Source organism: Saccostrea cucullata, unplaced genomic scaffold (assembly GCF_032062105.1).
Source record: "Saccostrea cucullata isolate Sc308-1 unplaced genomic scaffold, CSIRO_AGI_Scuc_v1 ctg6481, whole genome shotgun sequence".
In the NCBI taxonomy this organism is placed as follows: domain Eukaryota; kingdom Metazoa; phylum Mollusca; class Bivalvia; order Ostreida; family Ostreidae; genus Saccostrea; species Saccostrea cuccullata.
This window is the reverse complement of record NW_026933348.1, coordinates 5,088-31,527: the sequence shown is the minus strand read 5'-3', so window position 1 is coordinate 31,527 and position 26,440 is coordinate 5,088. Positions and strand designations below refer to the sequence as shown.

At 33.1% G+C, this 26,440-nt stretch overlaps 1 protein-coding gene across 2 annotated transcripts in view; it reads left to right on the top strand.

Annotated features, from left to right (window-relative positions):
- The window catches only part of LOC134238064 (leucine-rich repeat-containing protein 15-like), a 46,468-nt gene extending 20,476 nt beyond the window's left edge, over positions 1–25,992 (top strand). The window contains exons 4-5 of one of the 2 annotated variants that reach the window (XM_062720194.1): positions 9,230–9,301; positions 25,917–25,992. In XM_062720194.1, coding sequence (XP_062576178.1) covers positions 9,230–9,301; positions 25,917–25,992 — 148 coding nt within the window. Of the gene's footprint in view, positions 1–752; positions 825–9,229; positions 9,302–25,916 lie in introns of both variants that reach the window. The other variant, XM_062720193.1, reaches the window with a different exon arrangement.
- Positions 25,993–26,440: the final 448 nt, after the last annotated feature.

The following is a 26,440-nucleotide window of genomic DNA, read 5'->3' as shown; positions in this document are numbered from 1 at the left end:
TGCAGTTTTGTCAAGTGCATCTTATTGTAAATTTGTTTTGAGGGCTTAAAGCAAAATGGATTCAAGTTTCTTTATCTGTTAGAATTTCATACAAACGTGGATAAGTAGAAAATTTGTTTTGTTTTTTTTTAATATATTTTTTTTTTTGGCTACACACTGTCCTTTTTACTCATTTTTCAAAATATAGGTTGACCTTTGAGTATCAATCCTTTTTACTATCAAATGTATCTTTGAAACATTATGAACAAATCCCAAAATGATTTTTATTAATTTTGCTATATGTCTTAAAGTCAATAAAACATAATTAGTAATATTTTGTTGAAATTTCGCAAATATACATCGGTTGTTGTAAGTCATTGATGCCAAGGACGGTACCCATTGTTCATACCCATTATATAATTTTTGTTTATTGAAATCTACATGTTAACCTGTCTATAAAACAGGCAATGGTTGCTGTAAATTTCACATATTTCAGTTAATATATTTTTGGGATATTAACAAGTTTTACAGCTGCTTTAATGAAGCATTTATTTTTACTCTAGTTTACTGATTCTTACATTAGGCTATAATGATGTGATTGATTTAAGTGTTTGTACAATATTATGCTTATAAATATGTAATTCACCAACACCAGCAACTAAAGTCTTGGATTCGATTTATTCCATAATTTCACATTTCAATTTCATTTAGTTCGAAATAAACTGAATGCTTATAGCAAAACACTTGTATCAATTTATGTTTTTTTCCTTCAGATGGCTATCCTACAACAAGATAAGCATAATTCAAAACAATGTCTTTAATGGTTTGCCAAATTTACTTGAACTGTGAGTATTTTGTGTGTGTAAAAATTATCCATGTGTCGAATTCGAAAAAAATGTTACCCATGTGTCATAAATGAGCAAGTTTCAAGCTTTTTCCTGCGCTGTAGTTTTATAAAGCTGCAGAAATTAAAGTACCTAAGACCATATCAACCAAACTTTAGTGCTCAAAGGAACGAGTGTGTCACGTGATTTATAGCATCATTAAAGACGCCAATAAATATTATAGTAGTAAACAATCTCGTTACACGTATTTTTACTGTGAGCAATGAGCTCACTAAATGATAACCCCGCCTCCCATACTGTCGATGTGTTGCTTTATATAGTTTTACGGTAATGTGTAAAGAGGAATAACTCGTCCTATCAAATGTTATCCAGAAGCTTCTATTATGTTATGTGATAGGTAAACAAAAAATGGCAATGTCCATGTTTTGCTCTGGGAAACCTAAAATACGTGTCGAATAAAAAAGTAAAATAGGAGGTGCACAATGGCAAAATGTAAACAAAATTCTGTGAAAGTTTCATTAAATTCAATTCAGTAGTATAAGAGGAGTAGCGGATAAGAGGAAAAGCGTAACAGACGGACGGACGGACGGACGTACAGACGGGCAGACGGACAGACGGACGGAAATCCCGATCACTATATACCCTCCCGCTTTTCAGGCGGGGGGTATTACCATCCTGACTATTTTGCCAAGTAGGTCAATTACTGTCAAGAGATTTGTAACGCTAGTATATTTTTAATATATATTTCTATGACAAACTGCACAAGCTAAATGGCATAAACTTACCTTTAGAATTAAAAATGCACTGTATTTAAACACTAATAAATATTTTATACGTAGGTCAAAAGTAAAGATCACTAGGTCGGTAACCAAAATACTTTCATTAGGAAGAAAACTAGCTTGATATGTCGATAACCAAGGTACCTTAAAATCTTTACTTTAGAATTTAATTACGGTTAAACCTCCAAAAAATAATTATCTCAAATTTCCTTAATACTATTGTTCTCCGCCTTTTTAAATAAAATCAATTACAAACCTTAAAAGTCTATTTATCTGAAAAGTTTTACACCTGTAATTTTTTTTTATCAATAAAATAAATGATATTATGTTGCAACAATTTGAACAATTTGGATTTTGTTTAGACTTTTACGATTCAATGTTTTTGCTGTTTTATTTGTCAGAAACTTTATACATGAAACATATGAAGATTACGAACAGGATTCAAGCTCAAAAGTCCATAAACAATTGCATGTCTTCGATTGTGCAAATCATACATGTTGTGACCACTCGTTTGCCGTGAATATGAAATCTTCCAATAACGAAAAAAAACACGTGACCTACATCCATCCTGACTAAAACCGCTTCCCCATACTTTTTAGCGACTCCCCAGCGTTACCCGTTTAAATGGCGATAAGGACCATCTAACAACTAAATTGTAGGACAAACGAAAAGACTTCGTCTTTACAATCGTCAGCTTTCCTGATTTCTATCACACTATAACCTGCATATAGTGTTTACAACTCCCAGCTTATCCGACACTCGAGAATATAATCCGAGTACAATCAATATTTAAACCGAGGCAGGCTACTGATAGGTTGATTTTACAGGAATTTTGTTAACCTTGTTTAAAGTCAGCATTTCCTTAATCTCTGGGCGTTATAATGATTTTGATAGCAAATATAACCGATCTTTCTGTCGTCTTTTGGCCGACGGGATTCTTACCAATTGCTAGGCCTTTCTTTTTATTCTGAATTTGATAGAGAACGTTCTGCAGCTGTATACCTGACCAATACGTTGTGCTCACGGCGGGTGATTACAACCCTGATTAGTCCATGAATATTATTATGAGGCACCTGATCTCTTCTCTGGAATTTTTAAGGTCCCTGTGTTATGTCCATTTCAGAGAGTTATATTGTTTATAGATTTTTGATGTTGATCACAGTTCGTGGGTTGATACTAAAATCGACGTATATTTTATTCGCAATATATCTCACTAAACTTGTTATGTGAATTGTGTATAAACTATACGAACTACAAAGGACACCAACAATTGATGATTGAGGTTCTGGTACATGTATAATTCTAATAATATTTTGATTGAAAAAACGTATTGTAAAATCACATATTTTCGTGGTAGCAAATTTCGGGGTTTGAGGGAAAAAATATTGATTTGTGGGGATTTCATCTCGTGGTTGGAGAAGTGTTTGGTAGTAATGCATATTAGATTTTTACATGTCGTGGGAGTCAAGAATTCGTGGATATCTCCAACCTCTAAATCAATGAAAATTAAACCCAACGAAAATTTATGGTTTCACAGTATATGTTGGTCTGCTTGGTTAAATATAAAAATATTTCTATGTAATCAGTACGGTTATTTATTTGAGAGTAACAGATTGATTTTCAATTCAGAATAAAAGATTATAATCATTTTTTCCATAAAAGGATAAAATATTCCTTTCATTGCTAACCAATTATAAAAGCATTAGAGGAAATGAATGCATAGCGTCTAGGATATTGAGTAAAAAAGAAAAAAAATGCAGCATATGTAAATAACTAACATATTATTTACTGTACATAAATAACAAAATTCAACCTTCAGAAAAGAAGCTCAAAACTGTCTTTATTTTAATACATTCGAGAACTATAGATATTTACATGTGCTGCATTTGTTTTCTATTTTACAATAACATTATAATGTAGATTAGGTCCCGAGGATCTACAGCCCAGTAGCTAAGTACTTCGGCACTAGCTTGAAAATACGGATAGGTATTGAAAAATTCAAATAGGTTAATCATTATTCCGAATTTGCACCTATGTTTGATTTTCATATAAAAAAAAAATACAAAATACTTGTGGAAAATTTTGTTATTTGTAATTATTGGGCAAAAAAGTATGTTAGAGATATCCATATCAAACAAGATATGAACATTAAAGATATAAAAATAACATAAATCACATGTAAACTATCACTTAGACTTATACTTGTAAACATGTTCAGAGATTCTGTTTATTTCTTTTGATTTTGAAGGCAAAAGACTGAATGCTTATAGCAAAAATACTCGATTAAATAATTTTAAAAATCCATTTTAGACGGCTGTATTCCAACAAAATAACTACAATTCAAAACAACACCTTTAACGGGTTGCAAAAGTTAGAACAACTGTGAGAATTTTGTAGTTCCACGAAAACCCAAAGTTAGTGATGAATATCAATAGTAATGACTGTTAGTGGAGTTCGAACCTTTAAAGCTGAGAGATAAACGAACTTGCTTTAGTTGGTTACTGTGTTTACATTTGTTACTTAAGTGAGAGGGATTGATAAAAATCCTCCTTAGAAAGGGTACTAAGGTTATACTATGAGTTTAAATTATATTTCCCTTCGTAACATTAAATTAAAGATCCTCTAAAATAAATTTGTAATAATGAGTCTTACAAAGATTTTATTGTTACCTGTTTTAAGATGGGACCAGTATCAATAAAAAAATGAATGTGGCATCAATATTATATATTATCATATATATTATAATATCTACAATATTTTATAATTATATCTCAGGCACAAGTATTGGACAAAAAAAAGAATCTCTTAAATTTGGTGCATAGATGCAGGCATACCTATTCTGCATACGATGATTGTGTATATTACACGTAGAAAACACAACGCAAATCTGAGATATAATTACCTGAAGCAACTGGAATTAAACAAGTCTATTTGGCGCAAGATGCATATTCAATGCTATTTTATTTTGGTGTCCATTTTTTGTCTCTTCTGTAGCTCATAATAATATGTGAATTTCACGGCATATGTTGCTAGTTTTGCAATTCGGTCTCCCGATGTCATATTTAGTATTTGTATACTTTAAAATTTTGGGTATTTATGAAGTTGATTCATGAAATATAATTTTTGCTTTTGATAGAAACGAAAGATTTTTTTTTTCAAAATAAAAAAGCTTATTTCAAATATTTTTAGTTGTGATCACAAGGTATGATATGATCAATGTTTTCATTCATAATAAGTTTTTTATTATAAGGGGTGGGTATCCAAAAGCGTAACAGTGGACGGACGTAGAGACAGACGAACGAATGAACGGACGGAATGGAGGACACCCCATTTCTACAAACCCCCTGCTTTTCAAGCGGGTGGTATAAAATCCAGAGGCTTGAAAAAACATTTATTCGACCTGGAGGCATAATTTACAAACACTGGGAATTAGAACAATTCCCACAATTCAGTATATAATGCCCATGTCTTATAGGATGTAATATTTATACAGTATTTATTTTGATACACCAGATACTATTTCAACATATTACACCCCCTGAAACGTTCTAACTTTTTCGATCGTTCACCGTTCGTTGTCCGTTCGTTCAGCGTGCCTTCACTCTTCGTTCACCGTTAACAGTTTTGCGTTCAACGTTCTCCGTGCTCTTGCGTTCAACGTTCGCTCTTCGTTCCGTTCACTTTGTGTTCACCTTGCATTCAGCGTTCACCTTTTTATTCAGTTTTTATTGTCATTCGGAACTCCGAAGTGAAAGGACATCTTTTTTGTATGTAACTATTTACATGATTTGTAAATTAATAACTAACATATCGTGTTTTTTAATGGGGAAAAATATCTACGATATATTTTTATTATCCTAAATTAGCTGTTAGGTTGTTTATTAAATTTCTCTGGAAAATAAATATTGTTTCCAGTACATTATGTTCCTTTGTAGGTGCTGAAATATTGAATTTAAGTAAGGGCAATGTACAAATCCTGCAACATTTTGCTGTTTTCTTAAACAAGACAAATCATTAATTGAGAAATGATTATCCAAGTCAAATAATTATCCAGCAAAATTAGGAAAACATTTATTTCTAACACGTTTTTCTAACATGTTTTTTTTTTTTTCAAGTACAGAACTAGTTCTGAGAGTTATGCATAGTTCTGCGGATATCCTGTTAAGTTGTTATCTTTGGAGAAAATTAAATTGATAGTGTAATTAAAGGATATATTTATTCAAAATGTAATGTACTACAGAAATTCCTGTACTATACTCAACAAAAAAAAGAAACGCATATTCATAAGAATATGAAAATCTCAGCTTTCAGCTTAAACCTTATTTTCTTTAAGTGATTTTAGAGTGTGTTGTGATAAAAATCAAACATGTCCTATGTTGCAAATAGAAAAGTCAAGTTGATGTCATTTTCATCGCCCCCAAATTCAAGGGGCATAACATTATGTACTATGCGACGTTTCAATGCTAGTGGGTGTCCAATGTACAGATATCGTGGAGGAATACCATCTCTTTTCAGTCTCTTGCGAACAATTTATGCACTTTTATGCTGATTTTTTCATCCAGGAATTGTAGCAGCAGTTATTACAGCAAGTTCTGAATAGCATGAGGTGCTGAAAGGGGGGTGTCTGACGGTCCTGCCTGGTTGTGGTTACCTGCGGATGGCCAGATAATGGTCTTCGATTGCAAAGCCCATTGATTTATTCCAAATACATTTGCAACTTTCTGATGCGTAGCTCCGTTTAGTATCATCGTTAGCCTGGTTGTGTTCATCTTTGTTTCGGCATGGCATTGCAGCATCAACATTGCAATCAAATCTTAAATATGGGTTTAATAGGAGCGTGAATAGTTTCTCTAAATCCAAAATATCAACGAAAATAGACATCGAATTTAGAAGAAATCATGAAAAACACTACTTTTATAAACATGTTTAATCAAGGGCGATAATTCAACACTTGGGTTTTAAAACCCCATGTTGTCCTTTGAATAGGTCACAGGTAACCAATGATATAATAAATAGTTGTTCCATGTACATTTTTAAAAATTTCTATGACGAGTAAAACAATATACGTTTCTTTTTTTTTGTTGAGTATATAATGTGTAAAGTCTATTGATATATTTGCCATTAACACGATAAATAATCCCCCCCTTGCGCCATCCCCCGAAATCGGATAAGTAGACAGTACTGTATTTCCAGGATATTTTAAATAACTTTTTTTTTAAGTTAAGGTCTGTTATAAAACAAAAATTTCATTCTCAAAATATGCATCAAAATAAGTCGAAAATAACAGTAAATCAAAATGTACACATGTAGGTGGTGGTATTTGATATTGCCAGAGAGAATGTTTCAAATTCGAGTGATAATGCCTAATGTATTTTATTTATTATTCAGATGTTAGAATCATATATTCCGTTTGAAATACTCGCACTTCGTTTTCCTTGACCGTTCACGTTAGCTCAGTCAGTTGAGCACTCGCTCCGTGATCGGGAGGTCGTGAGCTCGTGTCTCGGCCGCGACTTACCTAGTCGATAAAATGGGTAGCAACTGTTCTTTCGCTATGCGCTCGACACTTTGAAGTGAAAGTTGCGTGTCCTTCGGATGAGACGTTAAAAACCGAGACCCCGTGCGAGCGGCAGGCGTTGGCACGATAAAGATCCCTCACTGCTCAATGGCCCTGAGTGCCGAGTAAAGGTCAAAATTTGAAGTCTTCACTGGCATACGAAAATAAAAATGAGTATGACTGTCAAACAAATACATATGATTTGTTGATTTAAAAAAGGGTTACTTTCACTGTCTGATATATTTAGAAAAAGTTCAGAATTTTTGTTTGATATAGATACAAACATTCAGTGAAGCCTGAAAAGGGGGGCCTAAAACGGACTCTCTCTCTCTCTCTCTCTCTCTCTCTCTCTCTCTCTCTCTCTCTCTCTCTCTCTCTCTCTCTCTCTCTCTCTCTCTCTCTCTCTCTCTCTCTCTCTCTCTCTCTCTCTCTCTCTCTCTCTCTCTCTCTCTCATTTGCCTGTTTAATAAAAACTATAACAACGTATTACCTAAATATCAAGTTCTGAAAATTGAACTGATAACAAATAATATGAATATGTTTCTTTGTATTATCTCATATTATAAATGAAGATGTCTGCTCAATGAATCATCATAAAATAGAAATGAAACATAAAATATTATTGTATTAAAATATCAAAATAAGAGAGTATAAATGCAATAGGTCCACTGACCTTTGTAATTATGTTTTTTTAATACTATCAGTGGCGGATTTAAGGGGGGGGGGCGCACATGCCCCCCTCCCTAAAATTGTCAAAGTTAGCGTAAATCAAATATGTCTACTTGGTAGACCTCATTTTCACCCTTCAAAATCTCTAGAATCCAGGAGCTTCCGGGGGCTTCGCCCCTTGGGTCCCCACCAGGGCTTTGGTACACCTCATTTGTACCCTTCAAAACCTCTAGAATCCAGGAGCTTCCGGGGGCTTCGCCCCTGCCCCTCCCCCCAGGGCTTTGCCCTGGACCCACTGGGGGCCTCAAGGCGGCCCCCAGACCACTTGCCTAGTTTTGGCGCCCCCTCTTACTCCAAATCCTGGATCCGCGCCTGACTATACGCGAAATCGCCTTGCCACGGAAATATATGAATTGATGTTACAACCGCTTTCATTCATTCTATAAGTCAGAAGTTTTATCTAATTTTTTATAAAAAAAAAAAAAAAAAAAGAATAAATATTTTTGTTTTCCTACTAAAATAAAACATCTTTTATACCTCAGTGTTCGGCAACAATTGCAATTACCTTTTTAGCCCGAAATTTCTTCGAAGTTATGTAAACTAAAACAGGCGATACCAGCACTTTTGACTTCAAATATATTGGAACTCAAAAAATAGTAAAACTATTCTCTGTAGCGATCATTGTTCTTTCATTATATAACAGAAATTTTCAGAACTCGACCGCTGAACATCAAAGTAAATATTCAAATGTCGGAGGGAGGCAAACTTTCAAGACCAAACAACATCTAGATCATTGCACGTCACAACATAGCAATACGGCGGCCCGTTCGAGTAATGAATGCAGTTTTACGCTGAATCTTCGTTTCAAATGTAAATATATAATTAATAAACAACAATGAAAAGAGTACTCTGGGACATGAACTTGGTTGGTATGTGATCAAATCTACTGAGAAGCCCTAAGGGCCTCACAGGATTTGATCACGTGACCAACCAAATTCATTTCTTGAACTTTTTAACATTGTTGTTTATTTATTTTAGCCAGTGTTTCACATTGTAAATGCATGCACTCAATTTTTTTTTTCAAATAAAAACGTGTTTGACTGTCACTTATTGTCACCGAGATGTGATCCATCTCTTCCAATCAAATTACTGCTGTCATAATAATATATATGTAGTGTGCTGATATGTGTTTGTGACGATTTTCCTTCAGAAATATGTTTATAATAAAACATGATTTTGCTCAAAATGAATTGTTAAGCTTAATTATAATGAAAAATAACAATTTCAGTCATCATAATAACTGATATGATCATGATTAAATTTTCAGTTTATTGACTTAAAAGTTACGTTGACACTAAAGAAAAATACTATTGTCGATAACTTGACTGAACACTTTCCAGGTTTCTGGAGGATAATCAAATCACCACTTTGGAAGATAATGCCTTCGACAGTTTGTTAAGTTTACAGACACTGTAAGTAAATTAAAAGTTATAATTGTATATATCAGTAATATGCTCAAATAAATATATGCGTCTCTCCTTATTCCACAGTATATATATATTTAATGACACAACACATAAGTAGTATGACAAAACATGCTTGCGGCTAGGGTAATCTATCCCTTTATAATAAAAAAAAATCAAAATTTATCTCTTTAGGACTGGGCTTTGTCTTGGGTATCTTTCCGGGGTATGTGTCTCAGGGATGAGACCTATTTAAAGTCATTAGACGACTGTACCTTTGATCTGATACAGGGTGCAGCCAGGTATTAGAAAAACATGCTCTTCTATATGTACAGTAAGAATACAACTGTTAAACAAGCTAGTAAAGACAATACAACACTTAACAATTGTATGAACAATAAAACGTCTTTTTATTTACAATCACCGACAATCTCCGTTTTAGCCAGTCAAATGCAGCATGACTCACTCACTCACTCACTCGGTCGTCCTTACACGACCAACGACATGACCACTCCAGTTCTTCCTATCAGCCATTAGGGAAGCTAGCTCATTTGTATCCCTTGTATTTGTGTCACGCTGTAGTGTGTCTAAAAACGTGGCCTTGGGTCAACCTCTTCTACGGCGTCCGTGATTTGGCTCCCACAGTACAAAAGATTGAGCGCTGAGCTCTGGATGACGGAAGCAATGCCCAGCTAGCTGCAATCTCCTGGAGGCTATCTTATCACTGACCTTTGGGAGGTTACCATATAGGAACTCGTTGGGAATCTGGCTTGACCAGTGAATGTCTAGAACCTTTCGGAGCATGCGTGTGTAGGTTCCGTCTAGTGACTTCTCCTGGGCTACTGTCAGGGTCCAGCTCTCACAGCCATACAGTAGAATTGACTCGATTGTGGCTATGAAGAAACGCAACTTGAAATCACTTTGCATTGTTGAGCGCCATATTCAGGACATCTTGTTCAGAACCTGCCAGGCTAGTGCTTTCCGGACAGTTATGTCCTTTTCTAAACTTTCGACCCAGGAACCAAGATATTTAAAATCTACTACCCATTTGATTTCAGTGCCATCTAAGGTTTTGAGTGGAGTAGGGTTGTCAGTATTGAAGGGGAGGACTTTAGTCTTCTTGGCATTGATACATTGCCCAACTTTCTTACACTCCCTCTCTACTCTAGATAACAGTTCCTGTGCTTGGACAATTTCATCTGATAGTAAGGAAATGTCGTCAGCAAAATAAAGATCAGTAAGAACTTGTTTTGGGTGTCTTCTGGATTTTCTAGGCAGTATGGTGAAACCCAATTCCTCTTCATTTCCAGAGATGGCTTTTCTCAGGGCATAATCCAGTACTATGATAAATAAGAATGGTGTTAAGGTATCTCCCTGCAGATCTAGAACTCCAGCAGTTATTTCAAACATACCAGTTTCTCCATCAGGTGTCACGATCTTGGCCATGGTATTAGTGTACATCTTTTCGATTGCTCGAAGAAGATTAGGTGGAATTCCATATGCCTTAAGTATGCGAATCATCTTATACCTCTGTGTATGGAGTCAAATGCTTTCCGGAAGTCTATAAAAGTAAAGATTGCTTTCAAGTTGTTGGCTTTGACACCTTCAATTATTCGGCGGAGGGCAAGAATTTGTGCAACTGTTGTTTTTCCAGTGCGAAAACCATTCTGATTTATTCTAGACGTAGATCAATGACACTCCTGATACGATTTAGTATGAGCCGATTGTAAATCTTGGCTATGATGCATATCAAGCTGATGCCTCTGTAGTTATCAGTCTTTGATAGGTCGCCAGACTTGAGCACAGTTACAATGTTCATGAATGACCATGTATCTGGTTTTTCATTGTTGGCGAGTGCATCATTACAGAAACCTAAACAAACACTATCAAAATCACACAGTTTGAAGACTTCCGGGGGGATTTCATCCGGACCTGCTGCCTTGTCTAGCTTCAGGGAGGACTTCACTTTTCTGTATTCAGCTAGAGTGAAAGGTTCATCACTGATGTCGATATCATCGAACACCTTTGGAATTTCCTCCTCAGGCTCGTCTACATCAGGTTGATTTCCTAAGAGATTCTTGAAGTGCGTATACCATGTGCTGACTCTCTCTTCAATGCAGCATGAGAATATTATAATTACCTCTGTTGCGCTGTTATATATACAATAGGGATACCCAGACTAACCTCGGCTTCAATCAAAGCCCTAATGATAAAACCCGCTAATTTCAAGTCTCGAGTCCGATCGTCAAAATTTCTTCACTTATTTGTATTGTTGAGTAAAACTCAAATAATTAAAAGTTATTTTTAAAAAGCTTTGATAAGAAGAATTTTGAACCTAGAGCAAAAGAAAATTGCTTAAAATCCGATGCAATTTTTTATCGACCAATTAAGCACTGGACATCGGTACTTAACGCTAGTTGTCTGCTTAATAGTCCGCCATTATGCAAATATAAATGAAATAAAAATTCAAATTGAGTAAAAAAAATGGGACAAAATCAAATGAAATTCGTCTGCTATTTGTCCTTTATTACACAATTTACAAATTCTTTCATCTAATGGAATATTTGACCATCTACCAGTTTCAACCGGGAGGTGGTGGTTTTAGGTTCTGAATTTTATTAGTATTTTTAGGAGCTTACGAGGTAAAATACTTAAACATTTTTCACATCCAAATTCACTCTTAAAAAATTTATAAATTTGACCTTTCGATGAATTATTAATATCACTATGCCATTTTTGAATAAATTGATCTCTTAATCTTTGCTTCACTGCTCCAAGTACCTTATTTCTGTCAATGGAACTGTGTTCATTACAATAATGTTAGAGAACCCACTAGAGGTTCAAATTTTATAAATGAAATCTACCCATGGGTTTTTTTGGACCTCCGAGAAAGTATTTAGAACATAGATATTTATACAAAACACAAACCATTTTGTTTTCTGAAGAATTCGGGGTAAGGAATTTTAACCAGTAGGAGATCATTCGTGTAAAAATAATACACAATGGAAATCGCCCAATCTACCCATACACCATATACGAGAGCATTCTACTCTTATTTTAAATGTACACGTTCAATAATGTCAAGGTTTTCAAAACCCCAAATTTCACAGCCATAAGTCAAAATTGGTACAACAACTTTATCAAAAAGATCTAACTGACATTCAGTTGGTAAGTTAAATTGTCTTAACTTCCTTATAACGCCATATATTGCTTTCTGTGCTTGTTCACACAAAGGTTTTTGGTCTTACAAAATGAGTCTGAATGTGAAAATATTATCCCAAGATACTTAAATTCTTTTACAGTTTCAATATCATTATAACGAAATACTTTTTTTGACATTGGTCGTTTAGAAAACACTAGAATTTTTGTCTGGCTAACATTAGCAGTTTCCATTGTGAACAATATAAATAAAAATAATCCAGAGCCTTTTGTAGATCTACATGTTTCAGCCATGATAACAGTATCGTATGCATATAACAAAATGAAAAGCTTAAGATACACATATAATTCTTCTTCAATAGCATTAGTTATGCTTTGTAAACCAATAATATTTCTGTCAGAGAGAAACTCTTCTAGGTCATTTATATATAAGGAAAGCAAAAAAGGCGATAGATTTTCACCCTGGCGAACACCAACATTACAGTTTAAATAATTTGTAGTTATTGCTATTCAGATTTATTATAGATTTAATTCCAACATACATATTTTTGATGTAGTTAAAACAGATCAAAACTATTCAAAACTCGATCATACCCTCTTAAGATTAATTTTAGCTTTTAAAAAGTCTTTGTTCTGGTTTCATGCCGACTCAGTAAAATGGAAATATTTCAAATGGCATTAACTTCTTTTTTCAGGCTCACTAATTCATGAATGATTGATTGATTGATTGTATATTGTTTAAGTCCCTCTCGAGAATTTTTCACTCATATGGAGACGTCACCGTATGCCGATGAAGGGCTTCAAATTTTGAATTTTACTCGGCACTCATGGCCATTGAGCAGTGAGGGATCTTTATCGTGCCAACGCCAGCCACTGACACGGGGCCTCGGGTTCAAAGGTCTCATTCGAAGGATCCGCAACTTTCACTTCAAAGTGCCGAGCGTATGGCGAAGGAACAGTTGCTACCCATTATATTGACTGGGTCAGTCGCGGCCGAGATACGAACTCACGACCTACCGATCACGGAGCGAGCGCTCTATCGATTGAGCTACCGTGAGCACTAATTCATGAATGATGTAAAAAGTGAAGATAACAAACAGTGATTGATTTAAAAAAAACAATAAACAATACAAATATATGAAAAGGGTATACAACATGGAGCCCCTGAAATTCCAGAGGTAGGATGAGGTGCCTAGGAGGAGTAAGCTTCCCGCCGCGCCTAGGTATTGATAAGGTAGACATCACTTTCCGTAGTCAAACTCGGTATAAAAACAGAGGCCTAACAATTGATATGAAACAAGTCAGTCAAAAAAAAAGCCAAAACAAAACAAAACAGTCAATGGTAGGTTATATTTGCAAACAAAGTCATGCTAACGACCACTAAATTTACGAAAGTCATTTTTAAACGAGGTTTTTGAAATCCCTGTAACATGAAATTATCAGTGATTGCTTTAAAAATTCCTCATACCCAGAGCAGTTTCTTGAGTAGCGATTAAGTTGGGAGACATAAGGAAAATGATCACGTGATAGTGGAATATCAATGCATAAATTAGGAAATTTGACGATGGAAGATCTGAAATCATCTTGTTTGTTATGCAATTTATTTTTTGATTGTTAATTGTTAAATGTTTTATTTAGTTTTTTACAAAAATGGTGTTCGGTTTTGTATTGTATTGTGTCACTTGGGTACCTAAATTGGCTGGATCTTATTGTACATGTATTATTGTAAGGTTTGATAATTAAATGTTTAAATATTTCTCTGGGTTCCAATGTGGAAATATTTTTGAAGCATGATAAATAACTCCTCAGCTAGGATAATGCTGTCCGTAAAATATCAAACTATATATTCAGACTTAACCTAACTTCTCTGAACTAACTAGATGTGACGTCATGATAGAATATGACGTCAAGTCACTGCATACTTGATCTGACATGACGGGGAAAGTGTCATAATTTGTACATGGCATGTAGATTAATTTTAGGGCCTTCTTGTTTAATTCAATTGTTAGGATTGTTTTTAAGCTCCAGTGTGCTGATATGAATTTGAACATTTGAAATCTTAATATTCCTATTTCTTTCGCTTGTCCGATATGCACATCTTCAAACAATAGAGAAAATTCTGTGTGAAACTCTCCCCTTACACGTCCGTAGACAGAGTAAGAATCTAAGAATCGTGTTTAAATTGGAATGGCACAAGTGATAAACCAAAATACATTAAAGATATATTGTGTGAATCTACACGTGAAGTATGTCCTGTACTTGAATTTTGCTGGGGTATTGTGTTTAGTTTATCCATTTTTGGAGAAAGTGGAAAATACCCCCTCTTTTGTTGATAAGTTTAATTTTCTAGTAAAATATTTTCTTAACGAGTAAAAGTTCACCCAGTACTTTCTTTGTACCAGAGATCACGATGCATTGATCTATGTAACATACTTTTTCCAGTACTTTTGCTTTGCACTTGTGCCGAAGCGATTTAAAAAATTAAAACAAAATGCTTGTAGGAATATCATAAACCTCCGTCACGTGATCAACACAGTCATGTGAAATCACAAATATGCTTTATTATAATACCTGATTTACCTATTATCTATGTCTTGTTGACTGCAATTCAAGACAAGGATTACACATTTAAATTAAATCTAAGTCAAAATAAAATGTATATTTTAAGGCATTTTAAGCCTTCGGACAGCATTATCATAACTGCGTCGATAGTTTTAGGAGTTTAGAGAAAAATTCATCCCCATTTTCATATTACCATTTCAACTCCATTTCAGGGAAATAAATTGAATTTCTCTGGCAATGGTTAATATAGATTTCCATTTCTTTCCTTGAATTAAAGCAAGAATGAACCTTAATTACATGTACATATCACATATATTTGATTGATACTTTAATTTTTTTTCATCCAGGAGAAATATTTCAGCGATCATTCTTATAACACAGGTCATGCCATAAATAATTTCATGGTTATATGTAATAAAACATTAGAATTCAAAAGAAAAAAGCATTTGTCTTGATTGTTTCACGTTATGACTTGTAATCTATATATGCTAAGCTATGAAGGCAAGAATTTACTTTCAACAACGTCCTTTGTTATGAGTCACGAACATATAGCATTATCTTTGCAAACCATCCATTAAAGCATAAAATGATATCATTGCATAACGTCCAAGACATGGAAAAATGATTTACATTGTTAAACAAAAATAAATACATGTATATAAATACTATATATAAGTAGATATCTGTGAACTGTACATTTTTCTTATATAAGCTATAATCCATATTTGTTATTCATGATATTAACAATTAGGCTATAATAAAGTCATTGATTTAAGCAATTGGTACCATATTATGCTTATAAATGTGAAATTTACTAACACCAAAAGCTAAAGTCTAAAGTCTAAAGCTAAAGTCTTCGGATTCAATTTATTCCATGATTTCACGTTTCAATTTCATTTCGTTCGAAATAAACTGAATGCTTATAGCGGAACATTTGTATGAATTGATGTATTTTTTCTCAGATGGCTATACGCAAACAAGATAAGCATATTTCAAAACAATGTGTTTAATGGTTTGCCAAATTTACTGTAACTGTAAGTGTTTTGTACATGTAAAAATTCGAAAAGAAAATGTTACCCTTGTGTCAAAAATGAGCAAGTTTCATTTAAAAAGCTTTTTCCTGTGCTGTAGCTTTATAAATTTTGAGAAATTGAAGTACCTAAGATCAGTGATGGGTATATCAACCAAATTTAGTGCTCCAAGGAACGGGTGTGTCACGTGATTAATAGCACCATTAAAAACGCCAATAAATCTTATAGAAGCAATTTTTTTGTTACACGTATTTTAATTTTATAATAGTGTATTTGCCTGTGAGAAAAAAAAAACATGGATAGTAAGACTGTGCTAGAATCAGAAATATGATTCTCCCACACCCAAAGCAAAAATAAATATTGAAAATGAAATAATTCGAATTTTATAACAATCCTTCTAAAGAGACTCCAGACTGTCTTTACTGCAATTTTCAGTCTACAAATATCCATTTTGGTATACGGACACGATTTATTTTCATAATATTTTAATCTCAGTTTGTGTGGTAAATAAAGTTTATCAAAGTACACTTTCAGAGTAAAGTGTCATAAACTCATAAACATGTAAATTAAATCAAAACCTTGCCTATAAAAAATCAAGAAAGTAAATTTAACGATCCTGACTATTTTGCCAAGTAGGTCAGTTACGGACAAGTGATCTGTAACGCTAGTATTTTTTTTAATATATATTTTTATGACAAACGGTGCACATGCTAAATAGCATTAACTTACCTTTAAAATTAAAAATGTGCTGTATTTAAGCAATATTAAATATTTTATATGTAGGTCAAAGGTAGAGATCAATAGGTCGGTAACCAAAATACTTTCATAAGGAGGAAAACTAATTTGATATGTTGGTAACTAAGGTATCTTAAAAATTTTACTTTAGAATTGAATTATGGTGATTCCTCAAAAATAATTATCTCAGATTTCCTTAATAATGTTGCTCTATGCCTCTTTGAATAAAATCAATTACAAACTTTAAAAGTCTATTTATCTGAAAAAAAAAGTTTTACACCCTTTTTTTCATCAATAAAATAATTAATGTTATGCTGCAACAATTTGAACAATAGGGATTTTAAAAAAATCTTTTAAAATTCAATGTTTTCAATGCTTCAACTGTCAGAAACTTTATGCATGAAACATATGAAGATTACAAACAGGATTCAAGCTCAAAAGTCCATAATCAATTGCATGTCTTCGGTTGTGCAAATCATGCATGTTGTGACCACTCGTTTGCCGTGAATATGAAATCTTCCAATAGCGAAAAGAAGACGTGACCAACACCCCTCCTGACTAAACCGCTTCCCCATACTTTTTAGCGACTATCCTGCGATACCCGTTTGAATGGTGATATGGAGCAACTAACAACTAAATTGTAGGACAAACAAAAATACTTCGTCTTTTACATCGTCAGCTTTCCTTATCTCTATCCCACAATAACCTACATATGGTGTTTACAACTCCCAGCTTATCCGACACTCGAGACAATACTCCGAGTACGCTCAATTTTTAAACCGAGGCATGCTACTGACAGGTTGATTTGACAGGAAATTTGTCAACCTTGTTTAAAGTCAACATTTTTTAATCTCTGTGGGCGTTATAATGATTTTGATAGCAAATATAATCGATCATTCTGTCATATTTTGGCCGACGGGATTCTTACCAATTGCTAGGCCTTTCTTTTTATTATGAATTTGATAAAGAACGTTCTGTATACCTGACTAAAACATTGTGCTCACGGTGGGTGATAACTTCCTTGATTACTTCATGAATATTATGATGAGGCATCTGATCTCTCCTCTGAAAATTTCAGGGTCCCTGTGCTATGTCCCTTTCACAGAGTTATGTTGTTTATAGATTTTCGATATTGATCATCGTTCCTTGGTTGATACTGAAATCGACGTACATTTTATTCGTAATAGATCTCTCTAAACTTGTTATGTGAATTGTGTATAAACTATAATAACTAACAAGGAAACCAGCAATTGATAATTGAGGTTCTGGTACATGTATAATTCTAATAATATTTTGATTGAAAAAACATATTGTAAAAACACATATTTTCGTGGTAGCAAATTTCGGGGTTTGAGGGAAAAACATATTGATTTTTTGGGATTTCATTTCGTGGTTGGAGAAGTGTTGGTTAGTAATGCATATTAAATTTAACATTTCGTTTTGGTCAAGAATTCGTGGATCTCTCGATACCTCTTAAACAATGAAAATTAAACCCAACGAAAATTTGACGTTTCACAGTATATGTTGGTCTGCTTGGTTGAATATAAAAATATTTCTTTGTATTCAGTATTTGTATTCTTTGAAAGTAACAGATTGATTTTCAATTCAGGATAAAAGATGATTATAATATTTATCCATTTATGAATAAGAGATTACTTTCTTTGCGAACCAATAATAAAGGCAATGGAGGAATAGAATGCATAACGTCTAGGATATTGAATAAATACTCGTTCTCGTATGTATTAAAACAAAGACAGTTTCGGGCTCCTTTTCTGAAGGTTGAATTTTGTTATTCATGTATAAATAATATGTTGGTTATTTACATGTGCTGCATTTTTATTCTTTTCTACAATAACATTATAATGTATATTAGACCCCAAGGATCTACAGCTTAGTAGCCGGTGTAACGTTGAATTTTGACCCGGGTTGAAAATTGACCCGGGGGTCATTTTTCAACGTTGAATACTGAGACCAAAGGTGTTGAATTTAGACCCTAATCCGTTGAAAACTGAGCCGGGTCGTGGAATTTTGATCATGAAACCGGTTCAAAATTCAACAGCATAAAAACACATATTTATGATTGGGTTTTCACTTCTGTGATTTAATTCATAGGTATGAGGACCCGTTTTGGTATTTACTGCAATAAGTAATATCCCCTATTTGAATAAGTGATATCGCCTGTTCCAATAGATGATATCACCTATTTGATTTGAATTTGTGATATCACCAATTCGAAAAGGTGATATCACTTATTCGAATTGGTGATATCGCCTATTCGATTTGGTGATATCACCTTTTCCCGTCGCACAACTGTAGTTTTTTTTTTTTTTTTTTGCTTACAAATTAATTTATTTCACTTATATATCATGTATACAATAAGAAAATCGTAGAAACCGCATGAAAACTAGATAGTCCGAATTTTCTTGATTCCAGTGGTAATCTATATATTATAGGGAGCATTCAGTATTGATTGTTGTAAGAAACTCAAACAGGTAATATCACCTATTCGAATAGGTGATAGCACCTACTAGTATTTAGCAGGAAAAAGTGATATCACCTTTTATTCTAAGCTCTCTGATTGATTCAAACTTGGTCACATGATTAAGTATAACAGCATAAAGACTTGAGGTACTATTTATAGAATCTGAAATGCATATTGACTTCATGTTTTTTTTTCTTGTGATCATATGCTATATTGCAGGAGTCCTTTTAGAAAATTTTATTAAAGTGAGTGATATCAAATAGTATTGATTTCTCAATTAAAGATAATACAGAGTATGACTTGATGTTCTGAAAAAAAATTACTACAACTTGTATTAATATTTTTTAATGTTCCTTAATTGATGAGACATAACAATGCTTTAAAGTCTTGAATTAGGATCTACATGTACTTTATATTAAAACATAATGGATATCTTTGTCAAAAATTGATACGAGACATAATCAAATAATTAAATTAGTATTCTGAATAACTAAATCCTCTATAATTACTCCATCAATGTATAAAACGAAACACATTTATTTAATATTAAACAGCAACAGCTTGATTTATGCTGATCTCTAGTCTCTAAGTCTTGAAGGGAGAAAACTTATGCCTTATTCCCATATTTTCAAATTTTGTTTTGTCAATCTATGTGATAAAATGATTCATATTCGATAATAATGTGAAACTTTACATTCCTATTTAATTTAGTTTACAACCAATTCTAGTTTAATTTGTCATATTTCCCAGAATGCTATCATGGCAATTATTGAAAAAGAATTTTTAAAAAACATCACATAGGAGATCATAGAGATAAAATTATGTAATAAGATGAGAAGTTTATCGAATAGGAATCGTATTTTTTCGAAAAGAAATGGATGCTAGTATGTTTTCGAACAACAACTTTATTGCATATAAACCAAATAATTATCGAATAAAAAAAGATAAAATTATCGAATAAAAAAAGATAAAATTATAGAAAAGGAATGACAAAATTAGCGACTAGCAACCGATTGTTTTAAATATTAATGACATCGAATAGGAAACGCGTGTTTTCGAGAGAAAAATATATGACTGCCGTCATGAGAAAAGGGCCCTTATCTTTTGACGTCATAATGCTCAGAAAACGACGTCAAAGTCGCGTTATTGTAAACACGGAAGTATTTTGTTGACTGCATTTTGTGAACCAAAAATAAAATTGAATTTCAAAGTGTATCAAAAATTTGAAATTTGATGCGGACATTTTTAATAGGTATTTGATATTATTTACTATTTAGTACGTAAATTTATTCATAATTTTGTTTAAGTATTTAACTTGTTGATATACGGAACATTGGACATGCACATTGCTAGGAACAGCGATTAAAACGATGTCTATGCATGACTAAATTAAAGCTGCTGCATATTTGTTTTCTGGGCAATTTACAATTGCTGAAATTTGAATTAATGATAAGAAGTCTTAATATTAAAATATATTTTCTATATACATGTACATTCTTTTTCAGAGAGAGAGAGAGAAAGAAAGAGCGAGCGAGTGAGAGATCTATGCACATATAGTAATTACCGTTTTTATGAGCGCTACTTATATACCATAATTTAAAATGTATTTAGCTATTTTAATTTTAATCCATAGTTAATCTTACTGATGTACCCCGATAGCCAGCCTTCGGTGAACTGTCTATTTTAAAGTGTGTAAAAAAAAAAGGGAGGGGGGTCAGTAGACAAGCCAAAAAAATCTCCGAATTAAAAGACCGGTTAAAGTTCAAGGTAAAAACATAATCCCTCTTTGATTGAATAAAAATACTGGGAAACCTTCTACATGAACAATATTTTTTTAAAGTAAATTAACAGTAAGAGAACATGCTAAGAAAAAAAGGAAAAAAATACGAAGGATGGGGATGCCCCGAAAATTTTGCTTAAAAAAAAATTGTTTCAAAAACAAATTTAAAATGATCAAATGATCAAAAATAAAATCAAAGCAATTGTATGATAAAAATTACTATTAATTTCAAATTTCTAAAATTATTCCGATGAAATGATTGAATGAAATCCCACTCGAACCTGTAATGCAATATGTTAAGAAATTAAATACAGCTATTGTAGACTTTTCCCAAAAGCGTTATACCTAATGTTGGTGGAATTAACAATATTACATCGACAGTGATATTATGAATGAGCTCGAGAATATTTATAAACCAAGGGAAAAAAACTATATAGATTACAGTAAGCGAAAAGACGTACGAATTTCTGGCTAATGTCAGATATACATGTATGGGTACATGTATTGAGAATACATTACTATAGATAGAGCAAAACGTATAAGTGACAAGTGGTTATGGGTGTAATTTCCAAAAGATATGAAAATGTGCGTGAAATATATTTCACTGACTATATATTCTATTCATGATATGAAATAAATAAGTCACGTCCTGCGTTGAAATCTTCAAATCTGATGCATATATCAAAATACCCCGCTTATCTCTATCGACATTAATTTCTTTAAGTTTCGTTGAAATCGAGATAAGACTTTACTAGTAGATCATAATCTTACATGTAACATGACTCCACGGAAAGAAATTAATAAACAAACACAAATATTTCTACTTTTAAAGAAAATATTGGCCATTACAGTCCACGCAAGTAGCAACGGGGGGCTACATTGAAAGTCCCCCCCCCTCCACACACACACATACACACTTTTTGTTGCGGCACAGTCAAATTCGTGCAGTACAAAAGAATAAGGCAGTGTGTTATGTTCGATTAAAAAAATTTGATACTGAAAGAAGATTGAACCTATCCCCCCCTCCCCAACGGCGAAATTGGATTCGAGTTTCGACAACCCCTCCCCCTTTTTTGGTTGAGTAGTTTTTTAAAGGTAAATTTATTTTTTTTTCTGGCAGACCCGCACCCCCTTTTTTTTCAAATGAGTTGTGTGGGGACAGGCGAAGATACGAGTCGAATATGTGTTTTTTTTTTATATGTTTGGTATGTTTTGAAGTAATAACAAGGAAAACAATGGTTTGCATTAATATTTTAAGCGAAAGAGAGTCAAATTAGAGCGGCAAATTATTACTTAATTAAAAGCATCGCCTCATACAAAAAGCATGAACGTGTGCTGGACGTAATATTTCATTAGTGAATAAGACAATCGCATCGAAATGTGAAAAACCTATAAGGTGTCAAGTTAATTAGCCATTGTTACGGAGGAAAATGAATAGATGACCATTCATGGACGCGTGAAAGATTTTGTTTTGCTTGTCAAGGAATATTTGGTGGTTGAGAGTGCCCACAACTGAAAAAAATATAGCTGCCCCCCCCCCCTGTTCACACACACACACACACACACACACACCTAATATGGCTTCCTACGGGTCTGTCGTTCTTACGTAAAAATAAACTAGTATTTATTCAGTTTCAGTTTCAAATAGATTTCGTCAAAATTTTAATGGAACTGTAATTTCGCACAGAAAAATCTAGCTGCAGGTCTGTTGCGTTATGGTTTTACATATTTGTGTTTGATCATGGTCATAACGTTACAGATCTGCAGCTAAGAAAAGTCAAGCACGGCGTTTAGTGTACATATATGAGAAAGAGACAAGAACCGCACAATTCACCATTCCTTTTGATTATATCATACAATATACATAAATCATTTTTTTTTTTTCAGATCGTAGTAGCAGTAGTAGTAGTAGTAGATCGTGTATTCAAGTTAAACAGGGTACAGGTGCCACAAAATTAAAAAAAAAAAGTTAAGGTGCAGAAATATTTGTAATCGATTTTAATTGTGGTATACTTTTAAAAAAGTAAGAAGTTAAAAGGCGGTTTCAATTTTAGGTATAAATTCAAAGAAAGTTTCAACTTAAGGTACGGTATATAAACCATTCATAAGAGAATCATTTTCTAGTATTTGCCTATTTACTATGTTTCTACTCCATAACTAAGACTGGCGAAAAAATGAATTGTTTAAACAATGGAACCTTAGAGCTTTAAAAATTTTAAATAAGATATTCAAAAAAGGAAAAGTTTTAAAATCCGCTTGCATGGAAGTAGCGAACGTATAGTATATATATTTTTATTCATGAATTTTTATAAACGGAATAAACGTCTTTAAAAAAAGTTTTCATATCTTGGAGTATCTGAATTTATTTTCCAATTGAATTTTTCGATGATACAGAAAATACATGGTGTTTTTCATCCTATCATAACAGTTATAGGGAATAAAGTTACGTGCGTGTGTGTTGGTGAGTGAATGTTGACTCATATGATTTTTTTAATATCGGGATCGATGTGCTTTTTGCGAGGGGGTGCCCCGTTTTGTGCGCGGTGTCATTCTGCATGGGATTCTCTCTCTCTCTCTGCATATATTTCCTTTAATCTTTAAGTGTCCGAGTGCTTTATATATTTTATAAATTGAATTAGATTATTTTATATAAAAAGATTAATTTGTATGGATTTAAACAAATATTATTTCCCTACTTATTATGTTACATATATAAACTATTCCTAGATTCTGTCTAGACCCCCCCCTTCTTTTTACAAAATAACTAGATCTGCTCTAGAATAGTCTAAAAATAATAATAATATACGAAATTCCTTATGAATAATTAAAAAGTAGTCGCTTGGAAGAAAAAAATTAAATACTTTCTCAAGTTTTTAATTCTCAAGACGATTGAGGTTATTTAAATAACGTAATTTTAAGAATTTCTGAAAAATGAAGTAGACGCAGGCGACGTCATTACGTTTTCAGTGAATAACGTCAAAGTTGTTTTTGGAGCGCCTCACTAAAATGCTCATTAAATACTGAAAAAGTAAGATATTTTCAAAATTTATGTATATTTGCATTCAGAAAGAGTCCGGCTATCAAAATTCATCAAAAAGTCATTTTATGAAAATTTGACCTTAAGGGCCCTTTTCTCGTGACGGCAGTCATATAAATTTTATGATATATGAATCATATTGTCACATTTCCTTTAATTGTAATAGCAATTTATCGAATACACATTACAAATAATGGAATAGAAATAACAAGTAATCAAATAGGAATCACATTGTATAAAATAAGAATTTTTTAGAATAAGAATAATCTAATTCTCAAGGTTATGGTCCGAAAGCGATCATTTTTCAAGCCGAAACAGGCTACTGACAAATAAGTTAATTGTTACAGGAATTTCAGCAATTTATTTAAAGCCAGCATTACTTACATGCTATGGTCGCTATAATATTGCTCTTTTTCACAATATAACCTATCATTGGAATCATTTTGGTCGATGTGTTTCATTCTAATTTTTAGGCTATTGAATTTGTTATTTTTATACTGAATTTGACTAGATGGGATGTTCCATCTGCCTGTTCAATATATATATATATATTATTATAACAGTAACTTGATCCGAAGGGTCGTATCACGTCGAGTTGACTGGCGCGGATCCTCATATCTAACAAGACGCGAAGCGTCGAGTTTGATCTGATGATCCGCGCCTGTCAACGAGACGAGATACGGCTCTTCGGATCAAGTTACTGTTATAATGATAAATTCATTATATACCCCCTCATAACTAGCAAAATATAGCAAAAGAAAACCTCAGAGATCAATTGCATAACATTTATCCATAAAACAAAGCATAATAACAAGGTACTTTTTAACGCGCAAGAAAAATAACGTCATATTTCTGCGTACTACGTCATCAGTTTCAGAGAGTGGTGATATGGATTCAGAAAACAACATGTTGGTGATCCGGAAAATCGGATCACGACGTCACGTGATAGCGTAAATTCAACAGTAAAATTGGGTGATACACATTAGGTATATAATAAATATAGGGCTCACTCTCTAGACAGCAGATTTTTAAGATTTTTGTTTTATGCCCTATTCGTTGTTCTGTAGTTATTTATGGATGCCATGGATTTTGGAAAGTATTTTCAAAAATAAAGTTGTCATGCTTGAAGATAACTGAAATCGTTCACTGATCAAAATGTACATATATACACGGGGTAATACTGTATGTTTATTTCTATTATTCTTGGAAAGGGAAAAAATTGAAACCAAAATATAAATAGTGATATTGCATGATAAATCCCGTAAAACAACTTCCCAGCTAAAAAAGATGTTCAAACTTCGAGGTGGGGTCAATATTCAACAGGGTCAATTTTCAACTTGTTGACGTCATCAGGTGTAAGAAAAAAACTATCAAGCTGATGAAAATTGACCCCGGGTATAAATTCAACGACTTTTGGTCTCAGTATTCAAAGTTGAAAAATGACCCCGGTTCAATATTCAACGTTGATAAATGACCCCCGGGTAAATTTTCAACTTGGGTCAATATTCAACGTTATAGCGGATAGATATTTAAAAATTCAAATATTTTAATCATTATTCCGACTTTGCACTATCCTTGATTTCAATTTAAAAAAAAAATACTTGTAAAAAAAATTTATTTATAATTATTGGAAAAAAAGTTTGTTAGAGATATCAATATCAAATAAGATAGGAACATTTAAAAGAAATCAAAATAACATAAATCACATGTAAACTATCACTTAGAGTAATACTGTAAATATGTTCGGAGATTCTGTTTATTTCTTTTGATTTTGAAGGCAAAAGACTGATTGCTTATGGCAAAAAAACTCGATTAAATAATTTAAAAATCTATTTTAGATGGCTGTATTCCAACAAAATAACTACGATTCAAAACAACACCTTTAACGGTTTGCAAAATTTACAAGAACTGTAAGTATTTTGTAGTTGCACGAAAACCGAAAGTTAGTGATGAATATCAATAGTAAAAACTGTTAGTGGAGTTCGACCTGCTTGACATGTGCATTCTACTGAACACTATTAGAACCACATTGATGAGCTATATGTTTGATACGTGACTCTATGATCAAAAGCATCTTTAGAGGTTCAAACAAATATTTTTTCAGTGTTATTTACATGCAATACATCATTGCATCCCATGTTCTCTTTTAAATATGACCAATTAAAAAGTCCCGAATTTCTTCCCCTTGCTTTTGATCTGGTCACACTTGACCTATGAACATATGGTGCAAGATGATTTTCTTCTTGGTATGTCATATGTGGCTAGGTCTTGAAATGTTTCAAAAACACAAATGACAAAATATTAATGCAAAATGATTTTTCCCGATCATGAAAAGGGTAACACGGTCGATGCACACTCCTCC